The sequence below is a fragment of the Oncorhynchus nerka genome, linkage group LG15 (assembly GCF_034236695.1).
Source record: "Oncorhynchus nerka isolate Pitt River linkage group LG15, Oner_Uvic_2.0, whole genome shotgun sequence".
Classification (NCBI taxonomy): Eukaryota; Metazoa; Chordata; class Actinopteri; order Salmoniformes; family Salmonidae; genus Oncorhynchus; species Oncorhynchus nerka.
The window spans coordinates 37093578-37120255 of NC_088410.1; the positions used below are offsets into that span (position 1 = coordinate 37093578).

General features: G+C 42.9%; 3 protein-coding genes across 3 annotated transcripts in view; 2 read left to right on the forward strand and 1 right to left on the reverse strand.

Annotated features, from left to right (window-relative positions):
- On the forward strand, window positions 1-14078 carry LOC115142612 (E3 ubiquitin/ISG15 ligase TRIM25-like). The gene is made up of 11 exons (XM_065001564.1): window positions 1-106; window positions 1425-2135; window positions 3064-3159; window positions 3348-3581; window positions 3766-3926; window positions 6456-6499; window positions 7270-7377; window positions 7739-7789; window positions 8705-8824; window positions 10798-10857; window positions 11591-14078. The coding sequence occupies exons 2-11, from the start codon at window positions 1527-1529 to the stop codon at window positions 12121-12123; spliced, it is 2016 nt and encodes a 671-aa protein (XP_064857636.1). The 5' UTR covers window positions 1-106; window positions 1425-1526; the 3' UTR covers window positions 12124-14078.
- Window positions 13755-23302, reverse strand: LOC115142614 (diacylglycerol kinase epsilon-like). The gene is made up of 11 exons (XM_029682209.2): window positions 22132-23302; window positions 21646-21805; window positions 21339-21458; window positions 20870-21013; window positions 20127-20284; window positions 19683-19731; window positions 19106-19219; window positions 18649-18720; window positions 18241-18368; window positions 17788-17899; window positions 13755-17421 (listed from the first exon to the last, which is right to left on the reverse strand). Exons 1-11 carry the CDS (start codon window positions 22581-22583, stop codon window positions 17203-17205), a joined length of 1728 nt encoding a protein of 575 aa, XP_029538069.1. The 5' UTR covers window positions 22584-23302; the 3' UTR covers window positions 13755-17202.
- Window positions 22402-26678, forward strand: part of LOC115142622 (uncharacterized protein C17orf67 homolog) — a 7544-nt gene continuing 3267 nt past the window's right edge. The window contains exons 1-2 of the mRNA XM_029682220.2: window positions 22402-22596; window positions 24640-24790. Coding sequence (XP_029538080.2) covers window positions 24733-24790 — 58 coding nt within the window. The 5' untranslated portion in view covers window positions 22402-22596; window positions 24640-24732. The remainder of the gene's footprint in view (window positions 22597-24639; window positions 24791-26678) is intronic.

Consider the following 26678-nt stretch of genomic DNA (forward strand, 5'->3'; position numbering starts at 1 on the left):
CCAATAAACCCCACCGAAGAAGATGCCATAGGAACGGGCCGCAGAACTCGGACAAGTCAGGGGACATATGTAGACAAGTACGGTTGTCAGCACACTTTACAGCCTGGTAAGTTTGATTCCGTTGGCTACTTTACTTAAAATATAATGGTTCAGGTACATTCTATTTTAAAAACACTAAAATCATGAAGGCCTAATTGTTCACTCAAGCAAGTAATGTAATAATGTCTCTTCAAAAGGGGAAACGGTAAGGTTAGATTGAAAATAAAGTAGATAATGACTATGCGCAAAGATAGTATCCTCAAAACCCAAATATTCCGTAGCTGCACCACGGAAGCAAAGATTACCAATACGTTTTGTTTTGCTAATGCATTTTGTTTCGCCAGAGTGACTGGCGACATACTACTATGTTAATACGGTGTTGCTGGCCTTTTACTCCACCCATTCCATTGGCCACAATGCAATTTAAAAAAATGTTATTTAAAAAAAAAGTGAACCTTTATTTAACTAGGCAAGTCAGTTAAGAACAAATTGTTATTTACAGTGACTGCCTACACTATATGAATTACATACTGATTTATAGAGAACTTTGTGCCGATGTTCCCCAATTTCCCCTTTGTGCCCGATGTTCACAATCATTGTAAAGCCCTAGTTATGTTGTTTTTGTAACCTGTGTGAAATGGCTAGGTAGCTAGTCGTGCTCTCTAGTAGTGTTTCAAATCAGTGACCTCACTCCCTCAGACCTTGAAGTAGTTATTTTCCCTTGCTCTGCAAGGACTGCAGCTTTTATGGGGCGATTGAAGAGGGGCGGAAACAATACTGGTTCACTGACAGTCATTTCTGAAGATTAAATAATGTGATTAGAGACCAATTTAAGGAATTAAACATCTATCCAAGAATTTAAGGTCACACTATTACGATAACTAAACTCTCATTTTAATATGGTGAAGCTATTCCTGCAAAAGTTTTAAATGGACATTAATAGTCAAATCAGTGTAAAAGCAGGTGAGCTGGTTCTACTCTTTTTGGCCATTTTCTGGTGCTTTGTGGTGGGAAACTGAGCTGGTCAAGAACAACATGTCAACCCTGCTACTTATTTGTCACCCCTAAAAATATTTAAGGGATTGGGAAAACTCTTTAAATTAGGTTGAACATGTGTGTTTTGACATGTTGAAATTCAGCTAAGTAAACTTTTTCCCACAAAGTTGCACTACTCCCAAGGCACCTAATTGGTGGACCTACCCCAGTATTGTGAGCATACCAATAGCTATACCAAGTGGTCTTAATTTTTGTACACTTTTTTTTTTTGCAAAACAAAAAAGACCTTGCATATAAGCACCATGTAAATAGCAATTGATTACAATTTAATATCTTTGAATGAGTTATCAACATTGCAATGTTTTGAACTGTGTGCTTTTATTTTTAAGGTTTCCATACAAAGGTGATGTCATCATTTCTGCTGTTGTCAGATTAGTAGTTTAAACAGAATACTTACAGACAACACAGTAGCAGACAGTTGTAGTTCCATCATGGCCGACGAAATGTTTTCCCTCATGAGTCTCGAAGACGAACTGAGCTGTAGCATCTGCCTATGTGCTTTCGACTGTCCGGTGACAATTCCATGTGGACACAACTTTTGCCAAGCGTGTCTCCTAGAAACATGGAAAGACAACTACAGCTGTCCACAATGCCGGACCCACTTCACCACCAAACCAGTGCTGAAGAAGAACACCGTCCTCAGCGCTGTTGTGGAAACGTTCAAAATGAAGTCGAATAAAAGCGACCTCCCCAATGAGATGGGCGACTTAATCAAGTGGGATGCGGTCAAGATGGAGCCCAAAGAGGTGGTTATCTTGTGCGACACCTGTATGGAAGCCAAAGCATTCAAGACCTGCCTCACCTGTATGGCGTCATTCTGCCTTGAGCACGTGAGGCCTCATCATGAGAACCCAGTGTTTGGCGCGCATCAGCTGAACGAGCCTCTGGGCGACTTGTGCGACCGTATCTGCCCCGACCACCACAAGCTAATGGAGTTCTACTGTGTCCAACATGGCCGCTGTATCTGTGGTGTCTGTCTGCAGCAGGTGCATAAAGGCTGTACCTTCTCCAACCCTGATGAACAACGGGCACTGCAAGAGGTAAGTTTACAATACATTTTAATACACCCCATCCACGGTCAGGCACACAGTGTTGTGCCAGCCCATTGCACCCATGTAATGCATTACAATCTCTGTCTAGAGGTCTGAACCTTTTTATGAGGGAAGGGGAATAGACCAGAGCGTGTCGGTTCAATGGGAGCAAAATAATCATAGTGGGCAGAGCCAAGCACGAGCTAGTGAGATCCTATTGGCTCATTCTAGTATTTATTTGCATATTTCCGTTATGGAACGCCTACTCTGGTGTGTGTGTGTACACAATAACTCAATTCGCCCTTGTACTCCTTAACAACGCAGTTAAGAAACTGTGGCAAAAGTTAGTCTACAAAACCCAGTCCACTCTTACAGATTCTAGTTTTGTAAATGGATAAGTGAATGTTGGCCAAAATCTACCCCTGGGCTTCCTCCAATCACCATATTTGGTAGTGAGTGGAAACTAACCAGATGCTTCACATTTATACATCTGGTAAAATACCTAGCATACTGATCTGTGGGGATACCTAGTAAGTTGCTTGCACAACTGAATGCGTTCAACCAAAATGTATCTTCCGCATTTAACCCAACCCATCTGAATCGGAGAGGTGAGGGTGGCTGCCTTAATCGATGTCCATGTCATCAGCACCCGGGGAGCAGTTGTTAAGGGTTAACTGCCTTGCTCAAGGGCAGATTTTTCCACCTTTCCGGCTCGGGATTTAAACCACCTTTCGGGTTACTGGCCCAACGCTCTTAACCGCTAGGCTACAGGTGTAAGGTCACAGGTTCAAGCCTCACTACTGACTGTTTACCCTATTTTGCTACAGAAGTAATGTGATTGATCACTAATCCTAAAATAACTAATTATCCCATCTTAAGAGTTAGAAATGTTTTGATTTATTTGGTTGAAGATAATATTCATTCATGTCTCATTCAGTCTGATTTGAGGGGCAAGTTGAGTCTGCTGGATGGAAAGATTGACAAGAACCAGACGGTCATCTCTCAGATGAGTGACCAGCAGAGCAAGTTGAAGGTGAGCGATCACTTTTTAAACAAAGGACTCAAGAAATTGTCTTAACTACCATATTCAGTATATAAAGCAGTTTGAAACCTTGGAGCACCTGGAAAAACTAAATATCGAATACCTACAGGAAGAGCGGTGTGAGCTGCTGAGAGAGATCAATTTGAGAACTCCTTGTACTTTGTGTCCACCTCCTCCAGGACTCTGCAGCCAGCAGGAAGAGAGCGCTAGAGGATGACTACCGCCAAATCCGGGAGCTGCTGGACCGTGACGAGCGTGAGGCTCTGAACACTGTGGACCGCGAGCAGGAGAGCGGTCAGACCAAACTCCAGAACCACATAAAGAAGTTCAACCAGAACATTGTGAAGCTTAGCGCAGCAAAAGATGGCGTCAACAGCCTGCTCAGTCAGACTCAGACCGTGGCATTCCTACAGGTGAGTCCAGTGTAGCGAAGGTGGCTTCGGTGAACTGCCCTCACTCAGGTGATGAGCAACCTTACCTGAAATCAGAAGACTTGCGTCAGCTCCCGGCCGTAGCTCAGTGGGCTAACAGTCTTGAAATTCCGATAATGACTATAATGCATCTTATTGTTGGTTTTTTACCTTTCCTTTGGGACAGGCCTCAGTTGACATGCCGGCAGTGGTGGCCTTTGACCCCTATACCCCGAAGGTGAACCTGGACTCTAAGGCCGTGGCAGCCTGGCATGCCTACTCTGCAGTCCTGAGGGAGCATCTGAAACAGCCTGTAGAGGCCAGACTGCAGTCAAACCTGAAACAGCCATTTGTAGATGCCTTGTGGCATGGACAGACTGCAGATACAATTTTATTTATTTTTTTTATTTTACCTTTAAACCAGGTGTTGAGTTTACATTTAGGTCATTTACAAGTGTATCCAAAACATGCTTATGGGTGGCAGTTTGTAAAACAAACATACAGTCAATAATACAGTAAAAAAAAACAAGTCCTTGAGCAAATTAGGTGATATGGTTTAATTCAAGTAAAACAAAACAATTTGCATGGACATGTTCGACAATGGTGATTTTTACATTGGAGAGCAATAAGGGGTCAAACAATGAGTCCAATCAATCAATAATTCACAATCCAACATTTTATCCCTCAAATTGGTTACCAATCTGGTGGTTTGAGGTGTTAGTTTTCCAGATTCCAAGTCCAATCAATCAATAATTCACAATCCAACATCTTATCCCTCAAATTGGTTACCAATCTGGTGGTTTGAGGTGTTAGTTTTCCAGATTCCAAGCATTATACTTAGGTCATCTAAGTGAAATAGTCATCAATGACATCGCCAAAGTCGAGGATTGGTAGGATGGTCAATTTTACAAGGGTATGTTTGGCAGCATGAGTGAAGGATGTGTTGCGAAATAGGAACAATTCTAGATTTAACTTTGGATTGGAGATGTTTGATATGGGTCTGGAAGGAGAGTTTGTCTAACCAGACACCTAAGTGGTTACAATGAGCCTCCACCCAGTACCCTGCCCTGAACTGGGCACTCACCCATTTTCCCATGTGTATCAAGAATGGTCCACCACCCAAAGGACATCCAGCCAACTTGAAACAACAACTGTGGGAAGCATCAGCGTCAACATGGGCCAGCATCCCTGTGGAACGCTTGACACCTTGTAGAGTGGGGATGGGCATGACATCAAATCTAACCATAGATTATTCTTTTTAAATACTGTGCTACGAAATACCAGGCACATCTTTCTCCATGCTGGCAGGTAGCCTAGTGGTTAGAGCTTTGGACTTGTAACCTAAAGGTTTGAAGATCGAATCCTAGAGCTGACAAGGTACAAATATGTCGTTCTGCCTCTGAACAAGGCAGTTAACACACAGTTCCTAATAATTTGTTCTTAACTGACTTGCCTAGTTAAATAAAAAATCAAATGGTCATTCTCCTGCCAATTCATACATATTCATTGATTTCATGGTGTGAATTGTTTGTCAATCTTTATGAAATCCCTGCTATATATCAATAGTAAATGTAGGCTAGTGTTAATCATTTGCCATTTCCCCATTAATCCAGACTGTTTGGTTATGGTAATTTCCGTTTATTCAATGTATTAATACGGCATAGCGTTCTCATTCTCGTAGTGTACAGGTTGTTTGGAGAACTCAAACGGTCTAATGTTTATCATACAATGTAACCAGCTACATTTCCTAATCTAATGTTTTGCTTCTAGTTAATCTAGCATTTTACCAGAGAGAAAGAGGCTACACATCAGAGCGCTGTCTGTTGATAGAATTTCAGTTCGTGAATTCTCATCCGAGTGGAGAAGTGCAACTGAAGCACAAAACTTGTCTGATGCAGAGCAGAAGCCACAACTAGCTCCTTGACAAATCATAATCTAATCAAGCACAAAGAAACTCGGAGTTGGACAAGCAGCAGCAGAAATCTCGCATTATATCTTTTGCCACGGCAAAGCGCAGCTGTGACTTCACCAGAGCCGAGCAGGTAAAAGCGTCTGCATGCTTCCCAACCGAAACACTTCGGTAGAGTTCGTGCATATTATTGACGTTTTGGTGAGGTTTGTTTTCGGCTAAAATAGTCTGTTTTTCAACTCGTTCATGCACGTTAGTTTGATGAAAAATTGCGCAACTAAAATCGTCGGCAAAAACGTCTGGAGTTATCGTCGATTTAATTCGGACTATTTTGAGGAAGTGTATACAGGCTGAGGCGTCTCAATGGGCAAACCCTACTATTGACGCATTTTTCTCCTATTCCAAGCAAGGTATGCGGGAGTATGCGAGCACACGCTTGGTTAGGCTAGCCAAGTTTGGCTAGGCGCCAGCCGAACTAAAGCATGCTGACGCCTTAACAGAGCCCATAGTTTCAGTTAATGATTCTCAAATAGCAATCTAGGAATTAGAATGTGTCTAATGGTTATGATACATTATTCATGGTTGCGCACTGTTTGACATATAGATAAATGCACACATTGTCCAGTGTGTTTTAATGATTATATGTTTTTCATTAGAGCCCTGAAATTATGCGAGTACTCTTAAAACAGTCAAATTGTCAAATGCCCATCCCTATTGTAGAGGCCATGCCTCGACGAATTGAGGCTGTTCTGAGGGCGAGTGCAACTCAATATTAGGAAAGTGTTCATGTTTTGTACACAGTGTATTCAGTTATATTCCGGACTCTGACATCGCTCGTTTCTTAATGAATTTTTATTGTATTGTTATAACTGCACTGCTGGAGCTAAGAAAACAAGCCTTTCCCTACACCCGCAATAACATATGCTTAATATGTGTAAATGACCAATAAATTGTGATTTCTTCCGAACAGCTGAGAGGTTTGCTCCTCTGCTGCCAAACTTCTATGAAATGGGTGAGTGCCATTATGCCCTCTTTATAACTACATAACTCCTGCTGGCATAGAGTAACAGTTGTAACTTTTCAGAAACATATGGCTTTTGTATGGCTAAATTGTACAGCCATAATAATGAGTGAAATCAGTAATAAACTTGTTGTGGTGGTCACTCATAGCGTAATCACAACCGTGGTCACTCATAGCGTAATCACAACCGTGGGCACTCATAGCGTAATCACAACCGTGGGCACTCATAGCGTAATCACAACCGTGGGCACTCATAGCGTAAGCACAACCGTGGGCACTCATAGCGTAATCACAACCGTGGGCACTCATAGCGTAATCACAACCGTGGGCACTCATAGCGTAATCACAACCGTGGGCACTCATAGCGTAATCACAACCGTGGGCACTCATAGCGTAATCACAACCGTGGGCACTCATAGCGTAATCACAACCGTGGGCACTCATAGCGTAATCACAACCGTGGGCACTCATAGCGTAATCACAACCGTGGGCACTCATAGCGTAATCACAACCGTGGGCACTCATAGCGTAATCACAACCGTGGGCACTCATAGCGTAATCACAACCGTGGGCACTCATAGCGTAATCACAACCGTGGGCACTCATAGCGTAATCACAACCGTGGGCACTCATAGCGTAATCACAACAGTGGGCACTCATAGCGTAATCACAACCGTGGGCACTCATAGCGTAATCACAACCGTGGGCACTGTATTTCCTTTGATACAGCGTGACACTAAGTGTCATCTGGTCTGTTTCAGGAGGCATGCCACCACAAGGTCATCCGAGAATGCCTAGATCCCACAGCCCAGGAGCTCCCCTCAGGGCAAACCAGAAGAAGCCTCCACAAGATTCAAACCGAGAGAGAAGTAGGCTATTACAAGATGGGTCGTTGTGGCCTTGTAGCCTGATAAAGATTCCCTTTTTAGTGTGTCTAGGTACATTTTTATCAAGTCACTACATTGAACCAGTCGACAAACATAGAATACGATACACCGATTAGGTTTTTCCCGTTTCCTTATCAGACCAGACAAAAACAGGACAAATACAGCTCGTTCTTGTCAGTCAGAAACACCTGTGACATGAATGGTTCAAAAACAAGATAGCAGATTGTTTTACTGTCGGTAAAGACTTACTGCCAATTATACCACTATTTACACCTCTAAAGGGTCAACTATGACCCTCAGTTACTTTTTGATCCTACACGTCTCAACCATTTCTCCCTTTCAGAGTCGGACAAGAAACGAGATCACAAGGAATGGAAAGAACATAAGGCTGACAGTGAGAACTGATTTTTCAGTGTTTTTCTGTGTGTTTACTTCAATAACTGCCAAGCTCAGATAACAGGTATGCTGTGCATTGCATGTTTCAAGTAACATCACAAGTTAAAATGTTATTAGTTTATGATCTAGTTTAACAGGCTTATGGCTATTCAGTCTGTTCTGCAAACCTTAGTTGGAGAGAGTGCTTAAAGGGATATTTCGACATTGTCAAATAAGCCAATTTTGGCTAGATGCTCCCATAGACTTCCAGTCATTGCACTACTACTAGTTAGCAATCGCATCAGAAACTAACTTCAACTTCCTTCAAACTGCACACAGAGACACAAATTGTTTCAATGAGTTCATCGTACTCTGGGTAAGAAAACATTTTTAAAAAGGGGCTTAATTGTCAAAAAGTCTATCCCTTTAACCTACATAGTGCAACAAACCTGGGTTTATAAGCGCAGATATCGACTGCCGCTCGAGCATGTTTTTGGGGCACAGTCGACAGCGCGCTGGACTTCGGGCTAGAAGGTCGAGGGTTCAAGACCTGCTCTGTGCCCGTTTCATTATATTGATGTCAGAAGTGATCGGACCTTGCATCCTCGACAATGTCATGTGCTTGGCCAGTGAGCGCGTTCCTACAAGACGTAGAGTTGGAAGCTAGCACGAGGGCGCGTTCTTTGAAAGGAGGAAGTAGTGCAACGACCCTGGGTTTATAAGTGCGGATATCGACTCTGCCGCTCGAGCATGCTTTTGGGGCACAGTCGATAGGGCGCTGGACTTCGGGCTAGAAGGTTGAGGGTTCGAGGCCTGCTCCCTGCCTGTTTCATTACATTTAGGCAGCAGCTGACTCATACAATATTGTGTAAAAGAACTGCCTGCCATCATTGGATATGAAAATATTGTAAATTAATTGTTTATCTTCCATCAGAAAATTCACAAAAGCCACCTAATGCTCCCAGAGAGTCCGCCACTCCTGTTCCACACACACCAAGGGACCACCCCAGAGGACAATCGGCAGAACCCAGACCCAGGAACAGGGAGGACCCAGGTAAATGTTGCTTAAAATTATATTCTCTGCTCATGCAGCCTAATACCATAAATGAGCCTCCAATGACAAATTTGAATGCAATTCTGGATACTTGTCACAACTGGGGGGTAATTCTAGCAAGATGGTTTAACATATTTAGGATTCCCTGAACATATCCAGTTTCTCTTAACCAGATGAGGGAGTCTGATTTCTTGGTTCCAGAACGTCTGCTTCTCGTTTAAGTAATTGTGCTAAGCGAATTGCAGATTGGTTGATCCGACAACTGGCGCGTGCACGCAACATTCAAAAAGGGCCTTATGTCGATGACTGAAATAAACTACAGCTATGGAGTCAAGACAGCCCAATATGTCACAAGTCCAGAACAAGAAACTATTGTAACATACAATGAATATGTTCATATATTTACCAAAATTGTAATAGAGGCGCGGGTGCAAATGCCAGAGAGGGTGCCGGGCAGATAGTTGCAGACCGAGTAAATGCTTAAGTGAAGTGGCACAATTCCAAAACCTTAAATAGGCCTAGCTTACACACATGGGTGACTAGTAATGATGCTTTCACTTCAGAGAGCACTGTCATTGCAACACTGGTGATATTCATGTCAAGGCTATGGCCTATGTCACAATTGCAATGGAAGGCCCATTCCATAGCCTATGTAGGATGAATAATCATTTGAGTGCTTTTCATGACAACAGTGTGTTTGTTCTAAGTCGTAACGCCAATGATGTTTGCAAAATCTGCACTATTTTAATTAGGCTATTTATCATGTTGCTTAGGTTTATTCGTTTGAGATTAGCAAAGCGTCGCAGCCTACTGTACCTGCAATTCTGTAAAAGACCTCCTTGATTATACAGCTTGATGGGCAGGGAATGCAACAAAGGCAGACCCTTCTTACGGCTCTACGCACAGTTGCCTTGCCAAATCGTTTGTACAGGAAACTTCCAGTGGCCAAAATATTGCTAAGTAATGCAGAGTTTGTAGGCCTATAGCAGTAAAGGCGAAACCACGTTGGATTACATTGGCTATGTACAGTTTGAGTAAGTTTTTTTATTTCATTTTTTATTTATCCGTTATTTTACCAGGTAAGTTGACTGAGAACACGTTCTCATTTGCAAGCAACGACCTGGGGAATAGTTACAGGGGAGAGGGGGATTAATGAGCCAATTGTAAATTGAGGATTATTAGCTGACCGTGATGGTTTGAGGGCCAGATTGGGAATTTAGCCAGGACACCGGGGTTAACACCCCTACTCTTACAATAAGTGCCATGGGATCTTTAATGACCTCAGAGAGTCAGGACACCCGTTTAACGTCCCATCCGAAAGACGGCACCCTACACAGGGCAGTGTACCTAATCACTAACCTGGGGCATTGGGATATTTTTTTTTAGACCAGAGGAAAGAGTGCCTCCTACTGGCCCTCCAACACCACTTCCAGCAGCATCTGGTCTCCCATCCAGGGACTGACCAGGACCAACCCTGCTTAGCTTCAGAAGCAAGCCAGCAGTGGTATGCAGGGTGGTATGCTGCTGGCAAAAGTTGGCCAGATATGAATGATTGTGCAGAAAAACGATAACGTTCCAAAAGAGAATCTTCTGAATGATTTAAAGGATAGTTGAGGTCCAATCATTTGTTCCATTTGTAATGCACGGCAAACAATGAAGGCTCTGATGTCAATTGGATTTTCCCGCAAAGGGACCGGCCATAGCCGACAAACAACAATCTAATTGGCTGAGAAACCCAGTCTTTTATTCACCAGGACAGGCTAAGATCACCTCTTAGGTAACAGGTTTGCTTCCGAGTATTCGTTGCTATGGTTGATCAGGCTATAGGTCGAGCGCTCTTTCTGGAACTGGAAATGTGCTCAAATTCTAGTTTGACAGATCTCGCCAACTCACTAATCTGGCTTTCTGGAATACCCCTTTGGTAAGTCACCTATACGCTATACTAAACTAATGGCATGGTATTTTTCTTACAGGACAAGCAAGTGTTCCCCCAAGTATCACGTCTGCAGCGAAACGAAATGACCTTCTACGATGTAAGTTCACAAGTGTTACGAAACCACGTAGCAAACCGACTCCGGCTCGATCTAGGAGGTTTGCCAGAAGATACTGACCCTACCATTACACTTGTTAGCACTGGGGGTCAGAACTCAATCGGGGTTACGTTAAGACACCGTGGAGCCGGTGTGAGATATGGGACGGAAAACATACCTCGATGCAGGAATGGGATATGCCACTGTGCTCCAAATTGTACTTTTCATCCACACTGCTCCATCATAATCTTCTGGCAAGCTGCAAGTCTGTAACCTCAGTGTGCGTTCAACATAAGTCAACAGGGTGTTGTGTCTCTAGGGGAAACGGCTCATGTTGGTTATTGATGTTCATATGATGACAAGTATAACAATATACAAAAAGGCATGCCAAACAAAAGAGATTTAAACACTCAGCAGGAAATCCCCATTGGCTTGGGATGCTGCTCTTGATCAGCTTCTAAGATTGTTACAGTAATTGCCACTCAATCACTCACACCTGTGAGCAATTACTAAACCCTTTACCCTGCTGGTAGTCCTAGCACCTGGCCTGGCAGCTGCTGCCAGCAGTGGAGAGATGTCTGTAGTGGAAATAGACTGTCTGTGGTCTAACCACTTATCTACCTATATTCCTAACACTAGCTTGAAAACAAGTACAGCATTCTGAAGGAACTTTTAGAAAAATGTGTGCATGGGTGTGTTTGTGAGAGAGAATCTTACCTCCTGTCTCCCTCACCAGATGGCACCGTTCTCACCCTTGACCCCAAAACGGCCCACAAGCGCATCTTCCTGACAGAGAACATGACCATGGCCTCTGTGTCAGACGAGCCCACCCATTACCCCGATGGCCCCGCCCGCTTCTCCGTCTGCAGCCAGGTGCTCACTTCCAAGGGCTTCTCCCGCGGCCGTCATTACTGGGAGGTCAAGATGAGGAGCAACAACTTCACCGGTATCGGCCTGGCCTACAACAGCATCGACCGGAAGGGTCCGGCTAGCCGGCTGGGGCGTAACGCCCAGTCCTGGTGCGTGGAGTGGTTCAACGTCAAGCTGTCAGCCTGGCACGCCAGCAGTGAGACTGTACTGCAGAACCCGAATCCGATCTGCGTCGGCGTGTTTTTGGATTGTGAGGAGGGAACGGCCACTTTCTATAACGTTCAGGACCGGGCATACCCTTTCCATACGTTTGTGTTCCAGTTCGCCGAGGCAGTGTACCCGGCATTCTGGCTCTTCTCCAGCGGCTCGTCTGTTAGCCTGTGCAAGCTGCAGTCTTAAGAAGTTAACACAACACACACACACACACACATTGTTCTCCCTCACAAATAATTATAATGTACAGCATCTGGGTCAATAAATTACTTAATCATACTGATATTGGGAACTTATATTGGAAATGTACCTTAAAGGTTATTATTTGGTTGTAGTCACTGGCTTTAGTAATAATTCAGTGTAGGTAATCCTTTTGGACTTTGGTCTCTTGTAACTACAGCAACCTCCTAAACAGGCAGCATTTGTTAATCAGTATCTAATGAAAACTAAGCACTTCTATACAGGTAAAGAAACATTACAAATGATTATACATGTATTGATCAGCCAGTTTTATTTACAGATACATTTAAGTGGTCTGTGGGTAGCTGTTTACAGCCTGTTTTATCAGAGCTTATGATCTCTTGGTGTGGGTCTTGGTAGTACACAGTAATCACATGTAAAATACACAAAAGAACATGAATAAACATGTATGTTATCTACTGTATATGAACAGTACCACACTGTTCAGAAGGCCATGTACTGGCACACATGCAATGCTTTTGCTGGTGTCAGGCATTCTGCATTAGGGAATGTCTTATTCAATAACACCACTGGATATAGAAGCAATGAATAGAGCAGAAAAGCATCCGCAATATGCTTGATACCCCCAAAGGAAAAGTGGGTATCGTTCACTGTTTTCTTGATCTAATACATTTTCGCTCGTGTTTCACACAGCCTGTAAGTGAAGGGGGTTTCCGCATGGTGCAGTGTGCTGAAAGCACTTCCTGACACTGCTACTACAGGCTTGATAGAACCTAGCCTGGTTGCCAGATCTGCATTTGTTTGAGAATTACAGTGAACAAGGCAGAGGATTTGGTTGATCTGGCAACCAGGCTAGATAGACCCAGCCTGGCCCATAAGAACAAGCAGAGGTAATTTAGACCCTGTGAACAGAAGTATTTCCAAATCTGGGTTTTGTAAATAGTGATGATTTTGGGCTGGTGTTTTGCCTGTCCATGTGACTAGACAAAGGAAAAACTCTGGGTCCAAGTTATAGCTAATGTAGCTATAGCCCATACCTAGGGCCTTCTCATGTAGAAGGGTACATATGTCTGTTGGTGTTCGTTTGGACATCTGTGTATGTGGGTGTCACATTGTCTGTGATGTGACTGCATGCTTCTCATAATGTCTGTATTGTCGATTGGATCTTTTCCATTTATGGTTATATAGCCATCGCTACGATCGGAGAGCAAGTTGAGAAGAGCACGTGATAGATTTTTACTTTGCAAAGCCCAATGCCAAATGAACAGTTGGTGTAATTGCCTTCTCCCTCTATAGAATTGATTCGGTTTGTGTAGAAGGGGTTTAATCTTGTTAAAGACAACTTGATAATGTCCCCTCATGATGTACTATTATAATCAATCTGTGCTAATATATTCCTGTTTGTGGCTTATTTGTTCCTCATATCTACACACACATAGCTATATATATATACACATACATACTGCATTTGGTAATCATATTACTTCAAACTGCTCAGGAGTAGACTTATTGCAAGTGCATGGGAAGGAAAAGTACTGATATTGCTTTCATATTATATACTTGCAAAACTAACAATGAAATAATATGTACTTATTAGAAAACAATGAAATTCAAAATTCATATGAAAATATTTATTATGGGTGTTTTCAAATTCTAATTTACATTGCTTATTACATTCAGTGAAATTTTCGGTTTCAACATCTTCAGTAGCAAATTCCGTAAAGCCAATTATTTTCATATTTGTCTCTTTCATGTTTGTCTCAGGTTTTTAATTGCTATTAAGTGATTGTTTGCTTACAATAGTCTTATTTTATCCATCTCTCTATCCATCTTTTCTTTTTAAATGGCCAGGAAAAAGATGGTACACTTCGTACCATTAGATGGAGACAAAATGGAGTCGTATGCGTTCCATTCCATCAATAAAGTGCTGTTATGACTAACTGGTTTCTTTGACACTTTCCACAGCAATCTTGTGCATTTATGTACAGTGGTTTGACTGAAAAAACTAAATGTGTAGCTAAATATATTTCCAAATATACTGTTCCTCATGGTATACTGTCAATTTCACTCAAAACTTTACAGGAGAATGTATCAGCAATAGACTATCACACGGTCTCCTTCCATCGTTAAGTGTAGACATAATGACGTGTACATAAACTACCAAGACTAAGATGATCCATTACCATTCAATATCTGAAGACAATCGAGTTGAGAACAATCGGTGGCAAACAGTACATGCTCTCCTCCAGCAATGCAGTTACATTTCTATAAAACCTTACAGCCAATAGAGTACCACAGTATCACAGAGTCATAATACCCATAAAACCTAGCGGTCAAATCCCATGGGGGACTTTTAGAAACACTTCAAATAAGGGTTGTGTTTTGTGTAGGCTTACCCTGGTGTGATGTTTTGATAACCATGTAAATCTCTAGGAAAAAGTGACCTTTCTAAATATATTTTCCTGTATTTACCCCCCCAAAATGAAATGTAAATTAGCTGTTAATGTGGCTATCATAAAGAACTACAAATTCCATGATTTGGACGAGACTGTTGAATTGAAGGAAAGGTAAGAATCTCTGGATTTATTTATCTAATGTTAAATGTAGTAATGAGTAAATTGGCAGGGTAGCCTAGTGGTTAGAGTGTTGGACTAGTAACCGAAAGGTTGCAAGTTCGAATCCCCGAGCTGACAAGGTACAAATCTGTCGTTCTGCCCCTGAACAGGCAGTTAACCCACTGTTCCTAGGCCGTCATTGAAAATAAGAATTTGTTCTTAACTGAATTGCCTAGTAAAATAAAAATTTAAAGGGACAGTTCTGTGAACGGTTTTGTGCAAGTTTTAAATTGACACAATACCTGTTCGCAAAGGTGTCAGCTAGAGATGACGTGCAGGGATTTGTAGTTTTGCATGTCTACTTTGATGCTGATTAGAATTTTCGAATCTGAGAGTAAATGGAGCCGAATATATTGATAAGTCACCTTGTCCGAGAGATTTACATGATATATCAAAACGTCACGCCAGGGTAAGCCTACAGGGAAACACAGCCCTTAAGTGTTTTAAAAAATAGGAAAAATGAATGGTGGAAAAACAATTGGAACCATTTCCCTGTTTGACCACTAGGTTTTATGAGTATTATGACGCCTCCAGTGTGGGGCTCTATACCCCTTCAACTCAACTCTGGACTTAGCCAGTTCAACTGCATTTTTTCATTCTTTCCCTCTAATCAGGGACTGATTTAGACCTGGAACAGCAGGTGTGTGCAATTCATTATCAGGTAGAACAGAAAACCAGCAGGCTCCGGCCCTCGTAGCATAAGAGTTGAATACCCCTGCTCTATACTGTTTGAAATAACATTTCTGTCCACAGTTAAGATGCTCAGACTTGTTTCTAGAACATTCAGGTTTGTTGTAAACACATTAGAAGCGCAGATACACATCAAATGGGTGCCAAGCAACGAGACGATTACCCAACGCCTTAACACACACAAAGGGAATGTAAGCACTTGTATATCACAAGCATTGGCATTATATTAATAACTATGGCCCTCCGAAGCTTTAGATGAACATTGACAATCCTCCCGTTATACAGTTGATGCCAATAGTTGGCTTAAGGACCAAGACTTTTAGGAGACGTTCCAGGTCATATTGCTTGCAGTCACGCTGCACAGATGATTAGGAGTGCTGATCTAGGATCACTTTTCCCTTATAGATCACAATGAATAAGATTATGTGGACAGGGTAACCTGGTGGAACCAATCTGATTGCTGTGCCAACCATTCTGTTCTACTGCAAGTGATTTGAAATAGAATGGCGAACGCAGAGATCAGACTGGTTCCACAAACCGAGGGACCTGCAGAAGTGCTTAGGGGCAGGTGCGCAGTGTGATTGCATAACAGACAACCTGGAACGCCACGTATAACTTTATATTATGGCTGTAACAAACCTTCTGATATCTCAACTTTGACCTCACTAAAATGACAAAACAGCATTATTCCTGAATGACATTCCTGAAAGGTGACGGAGATTCAGAAAAAAAAAAATCATTAAAACATTGTGGTAACAAACATATGACAGTCGACACACCATAGAAATAGAATGGCTAGATGCTAATCTATTTCTATGTGACAGACATAGGGTGTCACCTAGCAGTTTGTCTAGTGATACGCAGCATGAAGACAAAGTGTTTGAAATAAACAATCTTTCCATAGTAGACAACAAACAAAATAGATACGGACAGAGTAATATCATAACTAAACTTCTGAACACTTTGAGCAGTCAGTTTTGAGGGACGGTACAATTCTAACTAGGTCCTACGGAGTAATTCCTACAGTGCAACAACGAAGTGCCCACACAAAGAGAGGTCTAATCAAGAAAAGGACAAAATATTGCACAAAAAAAAAAGAGGCATTTAACAGACAGTGGATTATTGTGGTAGATATTTTGTCTCCAAATATTACAAGGTCGAAATTATAAAACCTGTGAATAAATCCTTTAGAAGCATCGGATATTTCACTAGGGATGGTTAACTAAGAGTCCTAAAAAAACTCATTTTAAGAAATATAGTCAAGTAAATGTTTTCTTAAGACTTAGTAACCACTAACTAGTGTCTGTCCAATACAGCACATATAATAGGGGATTTGGCCAACATGGCAGTAACAGTGCATCATCATGAAATAAGAGTAAACAAAACAAACGTCCAGTGATTGACTTACTAATATAAATATATATTCTATCATAGGAGTACGAGTGTCGAGGTCAATGCTTCCTCTTGAGTCAGGGACACACGGGGTCCATGTTGGGGAAACACTGCCAAACTATTCAAACTATAGAAATGTTATAACTATAAAACAAGGGATCAGTGCAAATATACAGCCCATCATCCACTGAAACATCTCCTTCCTTCCTTCCCTCCTTCCTTCCTTTACCCCGAGGTGGGAATATGCCTGAGCTCTGGCTTACATCATGATCTGGGGAGTGCAATCGTGGCATTATGTCATCAGCATTTACTACAACGAACAAAGGAGGGATATGGATGAAACATTGAGGAGGTGGAACTTGGGGGCTCAGGCACGAGCAGAGGCGGGACCTGCTGGCTTGGGAGAGTCATGGGGGGCGGAGCTTTCAGCCTCGGAGGTGCTGGATTCGTCGTCGTCGTCCGTCTGCTCGGCGCTGTGGTAGAGCATGAAGGCCTGGGTCTTGTGGGTGATGGTGATGGTGCACGGGCCCTGGGCCCACGGCTCCCCGTCCACCTGCATGGGCATCCGGGACGTCTTCAGCACCAGCTACAGAGAGATACAAAGGGAGAGGTGGTAAGAGAGATGGGCGGAGAAAAGCGAAGGAGGAAAGAGAAGAGAAGGTAAAAAAAAAAAATGGAAGAGCTGAACAGCGATGAACACAGTAAAAACATTTTAAGTACATTGACATTTACTGAACATGAACTAACCTAACTTTTAAAAGACAAAACTAGCAAATGACCCAGTTACTTATAAAAGATAGCCATTCAAACTGGGACTGTATTTATTCAGCTATGGTCAAAATGACAGAACCAGGAAGGAAACACAGAATACACAAATGTGTCAGGTACACCACTGCTGTCCTCTCACTGTGGAGATAAACAGCAAGTGGTGGTGATGGTGCTGTAACCTCACCCGGACTGTGTGGGCCTGGCCCAGCCGCACCGGGTTGGCCATCTTGACTTGGATCTGAGCACAGTGGAAGGAGCCAAACACACCCACCACCTCGAGCAGCCCGTCATCCAGCCTGGGGTAGAGGACAGGAGGGGGGAAAAAAATCACTTAGAAAACGAAACCGTCGAAAAGCGTTATAGAGCATTCATAAAGGCTTCATAAGGCCTAGATATATGCTTCACAAATCACGACATTAGCTTATGAATGATTTCTGAAGCATCTCTAAAAGGTCTTAATATAGAGTATATGAAGGCTTCACAAAAAAGGACAATGTGATCTTGAGTTATGCTTTCAGTGATAATACACAAACAACTTTTCAATGGACATCGTCCGTCTGATGGTAAGGGCTTTCGAAGCCTTGATTGTCTCCATTTCTGTATTGTCTAAAGTCCTGTGTGAGCCAGTGGTGCTCACCGCGTAGGGGGGTAGGGCTCGTCCCCCATGCCCTCCCACAGACGACAGCCTCCGCCCCAGTAGCCAATGTTACACACGATGATGCCCTCCAGACTGGGCAGGGCCACTCTCTCTCCATCCAACTCCAACTGTGGGAGCGCACACACAATATTACTAAATTATATGAGTATCCGCTAGTTCAAAGAGGCATCCAAAGATTATACAACGCACAAAGAATGCTCGAGTTCATTTGAAGTTTGTGACATTTGCCAAGGCAACGGAACATTCTATTAAATTATTCGAGGCATAGAGGTGAAAGACTGCACAATAGACATGAGTCGTTCCATGAGGCCACTGTGTGTCTGCCTGTGTGTTGTTTGTGTGTGTCTGCCTGTGTGTTGTTTGTGTGCGTCTTTGTGCACACCTTACCTCAATCCTCTTATCCAGGTCTTTGCATTCTTGAACTAAGCAATCTTTGGTGCCATACATGAAATATACAGCCTAGAAGGAAAGGCAACAGTTTGACTGTTAAAAAGGGGAAAGTAATATGGACAAAGGACACGCGTTATCAAAAGCAGGTCATGTTTGAACAAATTCAAATATTTATTACATTTTCACCCAAATAACCACTCCTAGACTATTCTGAATCAGCCATTTATAGAACAACTAACCACATAATTAATATTCAGTAAGTAAAAGCATTTCCAAATGCATTTGACTAAGAGAGAAAAGTAGCATTAAAGAATTCTTTCCAAATTGATGTGTCGACCATTACACTCAAGCAACCACCCTGGAAATTTCCTCTCACACTGTATGTAAATTCAACCACGTGAAGACATTTGCATACGTTTGTGAATATTTTCAGATGCGTCTTTGGCCCACTGACCTTGTTGATGATGCGGCTGGAGAAGAAGGAGGGGGTCTTCTCGCGGTGGGTGTGGAAGTTGAGCGCCATCAGGGCATCCGGGCCCACTGAGAAATAGTTATTCATGGACAGGACCTGATGAGAATAGCACACACGAGTTAGGAGGTCCTTTAGTTAGCAAATCAAGAGTATAAACAGTGAATAAATCAATCACATAGGCTATTCCAGTAAGCAGGATTATTAAGTTAACCAGCTAACGTTGATAAACAACCATATAACTTGTTTTTCTGGTTCATTAAAAATGCTGAATATGTATATTGGTTGTTGTTTGTCAAGTCAATTATACCTCGTCAATTTTAAGTCCTTTTTGGACAGTTAGCTGGCTTACTCATTGATACAGCATTCTGGAACAGCCCCATGATTGCAATGGATCACTTGGTTGCAGAATGGTTCTGGCAGTGGCAACACCAGAGTTACAGGTGTGACTCCTGTATGGGCCACACACTGAATACAGTACGTGTTGCTGAATTATATCAAAATGCAGGGCAAATGGACAAGATCAAAAGAGGCTAGCTAGAGAGGGTGAAATGCAACTCACCTTTGGCTTACGAAAGTAGAGCCCCTTTGAGGCTACCTGAACTTTCCACCTGTCAGGACATGTGGAGATAGAAATGTCATACTGGATCATTTACAACCATGCTACAACACAAATGGAACTAGGGATATTGAGCTTTGCAGCATAAGCACAGAAGGATATGTTACATGAGCTTTGTAGCATTAGCACAGGAGGCTATATGACTTGCGCTTCGTAGCATTAGCACAGGAGGCTATATGACTTGAGCTTCGTAGCATTAGCACAGCAGGCTACATGACTTGAGCTTCGTAGCATTAGCACAGCAGGCTACATGACTTGAGCTTCGTAGCATTAGCACAGCAGGCTACATGACTTGAGCTTCGTAGCATTAGCACAGCAGGCTACATGACTTGAGCTTCGTAGCATTAGCACAGCAGGCTACATTGCTTCCTCTGACTCTCCACTGACCTGTCCATCTTGACCACCTCTGCTTCGAGGACGTTCCGGAGCACCTGCTCCACAGGGATCTCCCCGGCGTAGCCCGACCCCCAGCCCAGGGAGTTGGACAGATCGTTCCCTGTACCCAGGGGCAGGATCATCACCCTGGGGATGAACTGATCTTGGCCCTGGAGACCAATACACACATGTGAAACAGACATCATGGTGCTGCTAACATATCTTCCTCCGCTGTCCCTGTTCCCATACCGGGATCAAACCAGTGATCCTATTTCGCCTCTATGGCCTATTTATTGCCTTACCTCCCTACATTTGCACACGCTGTACATAGACGTTTCGATTGTGTTATTGACTATAGGTTTGTTTATGTGTAACGCTGTTGTTTTTGTCACACTGCTTGGCTTTATCTTGGCCAGGCTTCAATTGTAAATGAAAACTTGTTCTCAACTGGCCTACCAGGTTAAATAAAGGTAAATAAAAATGTTCATAAACACACGTGACCGCCCTCCTTCACAACGTACCAACCGTTTGAGCTATCAAAAAATATCTAATGTGATAGCTCCATCGGAAACATCTCAAGCTAGCTGAAAATGTTAAAACAGGCACGCCATCTACAGACGTCTTATTCAATAATAACCAACAACAACAGTAGGTACAGCAACGTTAGTTGCAACAGCAGTTAGGACAGTCTGGCATAGACCTGCACGACTCTCATCTGCTCCTGCCACTGTCATGTTACACAAACACAGCTTTACCTTGAGCTTCATGGTGTCGATGGCATCCAGCACCCAACCCACGGTTCCGTCCCCCCCACACACCAGCACCCTAACACTGCCTGGAGGCAGCAGGGTGCACAGCTGCAGAGCTTTGGAGGGAGGCAGCTCCGACAGGTCAAACACCTGAGAGAGGAGGGGAGGAGAAAGGAAAGGAAAGGAGAGAGGAAAGGAGAGGAGGAGAGGAGACGAGTAGAGGAGAGAGGAAAGTAGACGAGAGAGGAAAGGAGAGGAGGAGAGGATAGCAGACAGAAAATGTATGATATGGGAGGAAACAAAGTGGAAAAGGTGGACGGGAGGGAGATGTTTATGTATCCCACCATCACCGAGCCACCTCCACAATCACTTTAACTCGAAAGATTGCCTACTGTGCACCAGTTCAATTTGACCTAGACATCTTAATAATTCCATAATATGCTCCTACAGGATGCTACACAGAGGACTGACTGACCTGGACAGGGTTGAGGATGGTGCGGAACTCTCCAAGCAGAGCCTCCCCCATGTTGTTCCCACTGCGAGTGTTGGCCAGGACCAGCACTGGAGTCCAGCTGCTCCCACAGGCAGACGCCAGCTAGACACACAGTTAAATTTGTTTAATTTCACCTTTATTTAACTAGGCAAGTCAGTTAAGAACAAATTCTGACTGACTCAAGGGGGACTGGTAGTCGCTAGTAATGCAACCACACAATCGGTCCCGATCCACCATTTGGGCCACCATAACCCCAGACACAGACCCCTCCCTGGGTGTGACCTCTGACCTTGCTGTACTCATCGGGATGCCTGCGGCGGAGCTTGTTGACGTGGTGGAGGTAGTGAGGGGGGATGATGAGGCTGCGGAACTCGCCCAGCTCACAGCGCTCCCCGTCCGACAGGCTGGCCTTGCAGTCATCGTGCACCATTGTCTGACACCACACACACCTGCCAAGGGACAAACACACACCCATCAGTGGATCAAGTGCAATTTTTGTGGCGCTCACTGTAATGTCAAGGCAAAAGGTGGACAGAGAGCTGGTTAAGAATTGTACACATGAAAGGAAAAGGACATGATATTAATTCCTGTCAATTTGTAAATAAAGCAATTTCAGCTTCCCCATGATTGAAACATTACAAATAACACCCTCCCGTCTTTCGTGCCAAAACCAGACAAATGTTAACGCCTTCGCATCCTGCTGGGCTTCACTTTGATTAATGTGGCAGACATTAATTCACACACAAACGACAGCCTAGAAGCAAAATAATATTACCTGAAGTCACACAGCTTCGGTTGGTTCCCACATTGCTCCTTGCAGACCACACAGACACTGCAGAGAGGGACGTTTCCCCGGACCCAGCGGTGCTCTAGTGTCCCATCCGCTTGGGACGGAGCCATAATCTCTTTGCAAACAAGGCTCCGGTCGGCCCGACGCAGGCATGTCTCGTCGGCGCACACTCCGCAGCAGTCGCAGAATGCCCCTTGTAGAATGTGTTGTTGGCATACACAGCAGTAGGTGGGCTTGTTGAACAGGTCGGTGCAGTGCCAGCCGTGCTTGCTCTTGCGGAAGAAGTCTTTCATGTGTATTTTCCGTTTGGAGCGCTGGACACTGCACCACAATGTAATGATCACGGGCATTACGACAGCGAGAGTGGTCCAAAACAGGAGTGTCCACTCTTCCCGTGACGATTGGTCACGGTTTCCCTCGTCCCCCTCCATTGACATCCGAAGAAGAGTGGTTGGTATTAACGTGAATAAACTAATCAAATCATAGAATATCACGAGAATTCATATAAACATTGTGCGCAAGGCGCGCGCATCATGGTGTCCATGCAATAGCTACGAGAAAATGACAACCTTCTCGTGTAGCGAAATAACGCACAAAACAAGGCTCGAGCGAGATTGTAAACAATGACTGTCGTGATTTTTTTTTGTGTGCAAAAGACGTAGCTAGACGACGACCAACATTTGAATCATTAGCTTACTGTTGTTGTTATCAGAAGCTATGCTAGATATAGTTACTGGGCACCTGATGTGCTCCTCACCTCTCCAGCAATGACTACATTAAAAGCTAGTAATCAATCGTCTGTAAAAAAAAAAGTTTTTAAAAACATCGAAACGCATGCACAAGCATTTATAATATTAAAGGTTGCATTGAAGTGACAGCTTCATTACTATATCAATAACACGACTTAACAATAGATTCGTCGATAAAACATGTCCAATCGCAAACAGTTGCCTTCCCACCTAATGGCAGTGTTCAAGCGCGTCAAAACCGTGTTGTATCATGGGTACATTTTGACTAACTGGTCTGCAAATAATATTGAGCAGTGATTTACATAGAGATAGATATAGGACTCATCTTTGTATCTGTGCAATTATAGCGTCTGTAACAACATGGGTAGCGCCATTGAGGCTATCTCCATTTTGAAGTAATCCATTTTCTTCTTCCCGATTGGCTGATCCCTCCCGATGACCCGGTTGGACAAAACTCCAAAAGGGTCACTAGGAGGGATAAGCCAATTAAGTCCCACCCACTTGACCACATTAAAATGGTGGAAGCCCTCAATGGCGCTGCCCATGCTAATAGCTCTTTGGCCACTAGATGCCTCTATCATTCTCTATGGTTATTTATGATGCAATGTGATTTGTAAATCAATTCGTTTCGAGTCGTCTTTAAAGCGGGCTGCAATGTCGAACGCGCCATTTATTAATAGTGTCGTGCGTTTTAATTGGCCAATATGCTAACGTATACCATGACGTAAGTTTTTACGTAGTGCTCAGCTGACTCTGGCAACTGAATAACATCATATATTGTTGAGGGGAAAGATTTAGAGCTGTTTTTTTTTTTTTAGCTTTTCGTTCAGTATATTATTTTTTTTTTTTTTAGCTTTTCGTTCAGTATATTAAAATAGTATCACTAACATTTGCCTTAAAGGCATCAAGACACATCTACATAACATATTTATATTATAAACGCAGACAGAGCTTCACATTCACATTCACTGAGGCCTATTAGGATGTCATTTCTTAAATCTTATATTTAGGAAAAGCAGACACGTTATTTGTGCATTTATACATGATGATAGAAAGAAGTTGAACAATAACTTTATTACATTACATTTGGCTGGAATGAATGTTAAAAACTAGGTAAACTGTCAAAAAATCTTGCAATCCAAACAGCGATAAGGCCAAAACACTATTTTCACGGCACATCGATACTGATGCAGGTTTGCAGGTTAATTTACGAAGGAAGTTATGATACTGAGGTTAAGGTTTGGATAGGGTTATGGTTAGCGAAAATGCTATCCTAACCTGCTACGGAAATCACTTTGTATTGAAGTTCCGTAAAAAAAAAAAAAGTGTGGCCCAAGGCCGATAAGGCACATGGCCTAGTTTCCGGGAAACCAAGGACAAAACAGAAAACAGCCTTTAAAAATCCCTGCCTTGCGAAAAACACATCCATTAATCCTTGACAAATTATCTCTGTATAAAATGAGTTTTGCGCGCCATCTAGTGGATAGAATCAGCTTTGCAAATTTGAAATCTTCACGCTAAAACTGCAACTGGATACAGATGTAATTCATGCTAGAAGAATAATCTATTTGAGTACGGTATCAAAGTTCAAACTGATGAAAAACAAGTACATTGCATGCTATAATCAACACCAAATAAATATACAAATAAATCAATGTCTCATGCCAGAACAGCAGGCACAGTGACACCCAACAGATGTTTTCACAGTTATGTGACCCAGTTTTGTAATATTTGGATTGGGGAGGTGATCGGTGACGTAGAGGAGAATTTACCCCCTCATCTCCTACGGACTGGGGTCTCAGTGCAGAAGTAGCCGGGCAGGTGAGCTGAGACCAAGATGAAGAAGTTTGTGGCATTTTCCCTCTGTCTGGTCCTCTTGACCATCTACACAGCAGGTAGGCTCATTTTGAAGAGGTCAATTGCCTTTAGAAAAATGTATTAATTAACCTTTTGGTGGCTTGTGAGTCTTTTAGATGTCTCTAATAAAAGTTTATTTTTGCATTTTTTTCTCAATTTTAATGCAATAGAAATGTTGTTTTAAGAAAATATGAATATGCAGTTGTTATGTAGTAATTAATGCTGTAATTTATATGCTCAAATAATTACATGCATAAGAAAAGTAATTACTGCATAATTAAACTTACAAAATAAGTTTTTGTGCAATTCAATCATGCATAGAAAAGCAAATATTGTGTTGTGTCATTGTAACTAGTAAATAATAAACTAAATACATTTCTGTTGTATGAAGATATTGCATGAAAATATGAAAATAAGATAAACACATCATTTCTCATGTAAAATCGAACAAATATGACATAATTGTTTTAACTGCAAGCACATAGCTCATTTAAATACTGCATTGTATTACAATATCATGTACTTCCATTTTGAAGCTCTTATCAATGCAGTTTCAAAATCATTGCAAAAAGCCTGCATGAGCCCTGGGTGGTGCTTTGCCACGTCGCTGTGTGTGCCTGGCGCTGTTGACAGAGCCAGCCAGGTTCATTTTAATACCCCCTCGCAGGTTGGCCTTTGGGGGTCACGTGCTCCATGGGCTGGCCTGGCTCTCTGGAGAGTGGGGGAAATGAATGGGTACTTTGTTGCTCCACCAAAAAACAGCCTCCTAATGATATTCTGCTGCTGCTGGGGGACAGACAGAGACAGACCTCTATGAGACTAGGGGCTGCATCTCAAATGGCACCCTATTCTCTATATAGTGCACTACTTTTGACCAGGGCCCAGTGCACTATATAGGGGATAGGGTGCCATTTGGGATGTAGAACAGGGGCTGTTGATCTGCATCCTCAGCCTGGTACATTAGAGAGTACACGGCTCGACATGTACTATCCAAACAAACAGCAGCTTCTCCCCTATATCCTGCACACGCTGGGTGTGTGATGAGGGGGTTGTTGTTGACTGTGTCAAAATCTAATGCAAGTTTCTCTTCCCGTTTAATGGCTGCAACTGAAAGGGCAAGTCTGGAAATGTAGGTTAATGTTGTGTTTTGAGTTATAAAAGTCAAGAGCAACCAGATAGATACAGGAGGAAAGAGTGGGTGACAAATAATGACTGATTTCAGGAAAATGACAAGAATATTGTTTTTGGTATAATGTGCACAAAGTACCCTATGTCACTGATGGTTGCAATATTTTCGTTTGAGATAGATGTAGCCAAATGAAGGTTGACATTCATTGTCATGAATCTTGCCCTGGAGGCAGAACTGAGCAATTTTCTGCTAGATGGGCCAGCTGCTAAGTCAAAATTGGCTTTAAAGTTAGGGTTAGTGGTGTGGTTAAGGTTATGGTTAAGGTTATGCCTACATACAGTGCCTTTGGAAAGTATTCAGACCCCTTGACTTTTTCCACATCCAGAGATGTTTGATTGGGATCAAGTCTGGGCTCTGGCTGGGCCACTCAAGGCTTGGCTGTGTGCTTATGGTTGTTGTCCTGTTGGAAGGTGAAGCTTCGCCCCAGTCTGAGGAACTGAGCACTCTGGAGCAAGTTTTCATCAAGGATCTCTCTGTACTTTTCTCTGTTCATCTATGCCTCGTTCCTGACTATTCTCCCAGTCCCTGCCGCTGAAAAACATCTCCACAGCATGATGCTGCCACCACCATGCTTCACCCTAGGGATCGTGCCAGGTTTCCTCCAGAGGTGACGCTTGGCATTCAGGCAAAAGAGTTCAATCTTGGTTTCAATCAGACCAGAGAATCTTGTTTCTCATGGTCTGAGAATCTTTAGGTGCCTTTTGGCAAACTCCAAGCGGGCTGTCTTGTGCCTTTTA